This window comes from Acanthochromis polyacanthus, chromosome 7 (genome assembly GCF_021347895.1).
Source record: "Acanthochromis polyacanthus isolate Apoly-LR-REF ecotype Palm Island chromosome 7, KAUST_Apoly_ChrSc, whole genome shotgun sequence".
Lineage (NCBI taxonomy): Eukaryota > Metazoa > Chordata > Actinopteri > Pomacentridae > Acanthochromis > Acanthochromis polyacanthus.
The window spans coordinates 2,065,543-2,071,542 of NC_067119.1; the positions used below are offsets into that span (position 1 = coordinate 2,065,543).

General features: G+C 40.6%; 1 protein-coding gene across 2 annotated transcripts in view; it reads left to right on the top strand.

Moving 5' to 3' along the window:
• Positions 1-4,353, top strand: part of ddr2l (discoidin domain receptor family, member 2, like) — a 36,055-nt gene extending 31,702 nt beyond the window's left edge. For both annotated transcript variants that reach the window (XM_022205462.2, XM_051950914.1), the window contains one exon: positions 542-4,353. In XM_022205462.2, the coding sequence (XP_022061154.1) occupies positions 542-676 (135 nt within the window). In that variant the 3' untranslated portion in view covers positions 677-4,353. The remainder of the gene's footprint in view (positions 1-541) is intronic.
• The last annotated feature ends 1,647 nt before the right edge of the window (positions 4,354-6,000 follow it).

A 6,000-nucleotide genomic window follows, 5' to 3' on the forward strand; every position in this document is an offset into this window, starting at 1 on the left:
TTCTATTACTTTAACAATGTAATTACCTGTTCTTTAGTTACTTTAGCTGTGTAGTTAGCTGTTTTCTATTACTTTAACTATGTAATTACCTGTTCTTTAGTTACTTTAGCTGTGTAGTTAGCTGTTTTCTATTACTTTAACAATGTAATTACCTGTTTTTTAGTTACTTTAGCTGTGTAGTTAGCTGTTTTCTGAAACTTCAGCTGTGTAGTTAGCATCTTTCTATAAGTTTACTTGTGTAGTTTGCTATGACTTAGCCACATTGTTAGCTTCTTTACTGACTTAAGTTGTGTAATTAGTTGTTTTTCTGACTTAAAGGGTTTGGAAGCAGAGTGGTCTAACCCACTTTCTGTAGTTTTTGAGAAAAATGGGTTCAAAGTTTAGTGTTTTTCAAAATGGTCTAACATTGGAGGCGCCACTGTAACGCAGTATTTGACTGGTGGGTTGGACCACTCTACTTCTAACCTCCTCGTTTTTTGCTACAGTTTTTGACATTAAGTCTGCTGTGCGCTTGATTCTCATACCTCCACCTGCCCACCAGATCTTCCTCTACGGCCCTCCACTCTGCCCGCCTTCCCTCTTCGAGCTCATGATGCGATGTTGGAGTCGCGACATCCCCGACCGGCCAACCTTCGAGGGTCTCTACCAGGCCCTGAGGCCCCACGTCAGCCAGTGATCCGCAGGGTCACAGCGGTCCGGTTCTCCTCTGCGCTGATAGGATTGCTATTAGAAAATGCAGCAACACCGAGGACTGGAATCGTGGCGGCGAGGACGAAGAGAGTCGGGAGGTTGGTTTGCTTTCTGTTTGGAGAGCTGGAGGAAGAAAATGCCGGTCAACTCATGGAGAATCAAAGCTTTCAGTGCGTAGATTTCTGAGCTTTCTGAAGATTTCTACCAAAAATCTCTTCTCAGACCTTTTTAAAAAGTCGTCTTTATGCCGAAAGTTGCCTTAAACTTCACTTTCCTCCGCTCTTTGGATGCCAAAAACTGGACGGACGTTTCAGTGTTGGTAGTTTGTCCTGCCCCTGTGGTTTTTATTATTAATATTGTTGTAAAGCACTGTGTCTGTGTCTCTCAGTTATTCTTATATTAACCCACACTGGAGTTAGGGCTAGGGTCAAACCGTAGTGTAGGATTTTAGATTTTTATTCTATTTTATTTTTCTTGTTTTATGTTTTTTTTTCACTTTTGTTGGTGTTTGCGTTTTGTTTTTTTGTGGATATGAATGTTGTTGAAACCTGTGTGCTTTGCGGACTGGAAACCAGTCGGTGGGTAACTGTGGGAAAGAATCTGGAGTGGAGGCGAAGTGAAACCTCACAAGTGCCGTTTTTGTTGCCAAACAGGAAGTGGTGGAAGCTTTTCTCCAAAGTGCCTTACATTTGTAGCATGATGTGGTACCAGGAGGAAGGCTGGGGTTACCTCGACAACACCAGTCCTTCTAGAGGAGAGATTCACCAAGTATCTGATGCCAAAGTATCATTAACCCTGTGGAAAATGCAGCGTGAATTAGCCATGTTCCACTGCAGGATCTTGGAGGGCAACTCCAAGATCCTGCAGTACATGTTCTTACTGCAACAACCGTCCCTGTACAACCTTTTTAAGGGTGGTAGCCACTCCAGGTTGTGAGCAGGTGTTTTTGAGAAGTCAAGATGTCATTTCTCTGGCGTTTCGTTGTCCTCATCCAGTGATCTTCTCCACTGAAACATCGCATCAGCATGTGTAAAATTCATCAAGCTTCCATTGTTTTGTTTCCTCCATGCTCATAGAACTGAAGTTTTGTCCGGTAGTTTACATTTGTCGTACCTTCTTCTGCCACCGTTTACTTTTGAATGAGATGCAGTTACATGACTAGCCGTAAGGGTCTGCAAAACAAGTGCAACTTCCTGCTCTGTTGGAGTTGGTGAGGTAAAGTCTATCAACTACTATTTGTAGAGATGTTCCAATCAAGTTTATTGCCCCTGATCTGGTCCATGTCATCGGTATTTAACATCTGCCGATATCGAGTAGCAATCCAACACCACTGACCTTGATAACACAGACTTCAAGTTCATGAAAGCTGTTAAAATGGGTCTGATGTATATGCTCATTTAATCGGTTCCTCCATGTTTGGTAGGTGTTCAGGAACCTTGTTGTAAAGCTGCAGGATGACACTATCTGGAATGTAGTGTTAGATGGTAGGATGTTAGATGGTAGGTTTCACAAGCTCCAACACATGTAGAAAACCTGTACTCTCTGCATGATGCCAGTAAATGTGTCGTGGATAAATTGTAGTACCTGGTTGTTCCACCAGGTGGAGCCTCTCACTGTTTTATGAGATGGAGTTACAGGTGTGTTTGCAGACCGCCCGCGATGGTAAATAAAATGAGCGCGCCTGCCTGCTGTTGTAGTGATGAACTCTGGAGCATCAGGCTGTAAAAAGGCGTCTGACGGCTGTGCGGTTTTGGTGAACTCTGAGTAAACATTGTGGTTGCAGTTGTTGGATCCTAACGGGACCTCACACCTCCCCCCGAGTTCCTGCAGTGGAAAGCCGGCTAGTTTCACAAGTTTCTAAAATGAGATTGTCCTGGTTTACTTTGTTTTTTTCCGCATTGGAATTTGGAAACTCTGCATTTGTAGTTGCCATCGAATGCAGTCTTAGAACACAATTTGAGACTTAGCATTTGGCACCAAGCACTTCAACACAATGCACAGATCAACTTCACTGCACAGGAAACTTTATAGTGTGATAATATGTCAAAGTGGTGAAGCGCATTTGTTTTGTTTTTTTTGGGGTCTTTTCACGAAAAATCAACCGGCTCCTCCCCCTGACTTCCTCAGAATCATCTGGTTCTTCATCTCCAGTAACTTCATCAATGATCAGAGTTCTACCTTCTGACTGTGAATATTTCCAGAGTTCCAAGTCCTTGAAGTCCACAGAGGAGAACGTCCCCTGGAGAAGGTTCTAGAGTAGTAGTTCTAGAACTTTCTCCAGAGGACGTTCTCCTTTCCTGCTTTCAGTTTTTTAAGTTTAGTCTCACTTAGAAGGTTCCAGGTCCTTGAAGTCCATAGAGGTGGGTCCAGATTTATCATTTTTTAATGGACTTTTTCCATCATTTCTGAGCCTCAGAACTACATCAGTGCAGAAGATAGACACACAACAGGACAGTTTTTGAGCCTTTTTGGAAAAATAATTTTAATTTTGTCCCAATGTTTATGAATATTTTGGATTATTTCTCAGCCGTTGTTCATTTTTATGTCATTTTTAACCATTTTTGAGTTATTTAGAATCATTATTAGGTAATATTGGACAGCTTTAGTGTAATTTTGAACAATTATTTTGTAATGTTGTTCCACTTTGGTGTCATTTTGAAAGTTTTTTTTAAGCCATTTTGTAATTCTTTCCAATACTTTTGAATATTTTCCATCATTTCTGAGCCTCAGAGCTTCATCAGAACAGCAGATAAACACATTTAAGTTCTGGTAAAAACAGATCAGTTTTTCAGTTTCCATCCAGACACTATCATCCTTAAATCTGGTTTAAACATTTTTTCTGAGGAGGTTGGGGGGAACTTCTTTGACTTTCTTGTTCTTGACGATGTCGTTCAGTTCCTTAAATCCCTCTTTTAAACAGTGTAAAATGGCGCAAATGGAAAAGGACCAAAGTTGTTGACGTCTGAGAGCATTTTTCCGTGTTTTGTCGTCGTGTTTTGTTATCTGTACTGTATCTTACAGTGTGTGTGTGTGTGTGAGTTTGTGAGAGAAAATGCGATTGTGATCGAGTGTTTCCGACATTCCTAGGAGCACTGGGAGCCAGTTGGGGTTGAAGTGGTTTAACTGGAGTCGCTCTGCGGTGCCAAACGATGTGACTAATGAGGTTTTTTTAAGCGGTAATTAAAGGACGGAAGGAAACCACTAAACTCAAACTCCCAGAGTCCTTTGCTACAGTGAGCCTGTGTATTTAGTCGTGGTTCCTTCAGAGAGACGTTTAGTTTGATAGTGTACAGTCTAAGTGATCTATTATATCTCAGTGTGTGAATGCAGATTAGGTGTGATAATTGTTATTGATAATTGATTATCTATCAGAATTTATAGGAGCTGTTTCTGATGTTTGCTATCGTGGGAAGGTGTTGGGTTTTTCTTTCTCTGTTCTCCGTCACTTTGGACATGTTTAAGGGGAATGTTCGGTTTGTTTTCCAGTTTTTCATCCACACTGTTCCATCTTCAGCGTTCTTTCAGACCTTTATTGTACATACGCCTGTAGCTGTGTATATTAATATATTGGGAGGTCTTTGGTCCCAAATCATTTCACTCTGTACTCTCTTACGTCTCCGTTTGGTTTTCTTATAATAAACAGTAAAAGTTGTCAAACAAGAAGAGACTGTGTTCTCTTTTTTTAATCATTTAAATCCAAAATTATGTTGAAATACACCTTTAACACGCATTTCTGTGGTTTCATAATGATGTGCTTTCTGTTCCAGCTGTTTTTTTCTGTAGTTCAGTTCACTGATGCATCAGCAGGTGGCAGCAGAGAGACAGAAACCTGATCACAGATTGTCTGGTGTGGATGTTCACCTCCATCCTACAGCTCATCAACTTAATACTCATGCTAAACGACGACAAAAAGTCAAAACAGCAACAACAAAATGCAAAACGTGACAAAAGGCAGATAGAAACAACCAACAAGTCGTGCAAAGCAACCTAAAACCAATGAAATATGACCAAAAATACACCTAAAACAACATGGGATGCACATCAACCTAATCCACAGGGGAAACAAATACGGCTGGTTATTTATGTGAATCAAGGACTGTTAAGCTCAAACCTTCCATCATGCACTGCCTGTCCAAAAAAAAAGAGTCACACACTCTAATATTTCATTGAACTGCCTTTAACTCTGAGAACGACACTCATTCACCGTGGCATCGTTTCAATTATCTTCTGCAATGTCACAGCATTTATTTCTGTCCAGAGATGGATTCATTTTTTTTTTCCAAGATCTTCCACTGATGATGGGAGAGTCGGACAAATTCTTCTCCAGAACATCCCAAAGATCCTTAGTGGGACTGAGGTCTGATCCATCTCATCTCCTGATCCTCTCATTCTCAGTGTGAGCCCCATGAATCCTGACATCGTCATCTTGGAACATGTTCACGCCATCAGGAAAGAAAACTTCCACTGATGTAAAGACCTGGTCATTCAGTATCTTCAGGTATCAGCTGACCTCATTCTTTGGGAACATAACGGTGGTGAACCTGACCAAACCCCAGATCATAACCCTAACCCCCACCAGCCATGATGAGTTCATCACTTCATCCTCTCTTCTTTCCCTGATGCCCCCATCTGCTGGTTTATCTTCAGCTCCTCTGGACACTGTCAGGCATGGAGGTAGCAGTATCATTATACGATCAATTTAACTGACTCAAGTCTGAGTCACAAAACAACAAACTAAATTTGTCATCTTTCTGAATTGTTTCTTCAGGTTCTTAATGGGTTTCAGTCAGGACTTTGGGGAGGCCAATCTAGAACCTTCATTCCATCCTGATGGAACCATTTCTTTACCACGTCTGATGTGTGTTTGGACTCATTGTCTGGTTGAAACATCCAACTGTGTCCAAGATCAACCTTCTGTTGATGGTTTTAGATTTTCCTGAAGAACATGGAGGTGATCCTCCTTCTTCATTATTCCATTTACTTTGTGTAAAGCTCCAGTTCCACAGAGCATGATACTGCCACCTCCATGTTTGATGGTAGGTTTGGTCATCTTGGGGTTAAAAAAAAGTTCAACACCTTACCTAAGACAGTCTGAAACACTTTTTTATGTGAATGTTCTTAAGAAACATTTTTAACATTTCTTTTTTCCACCACAAAATGTTCAGAAATTTCCCAAAAAATGTTGAAAATATGAACATCAGAAATTTCACTGTAGAAATGTTGTTTTTTTTCACATTTTCAAACTAATGCTTTTTATTTGTTTTATTTTCTACATTGTAGATTAATACTGAAGTTTAACACTTCTTTGTT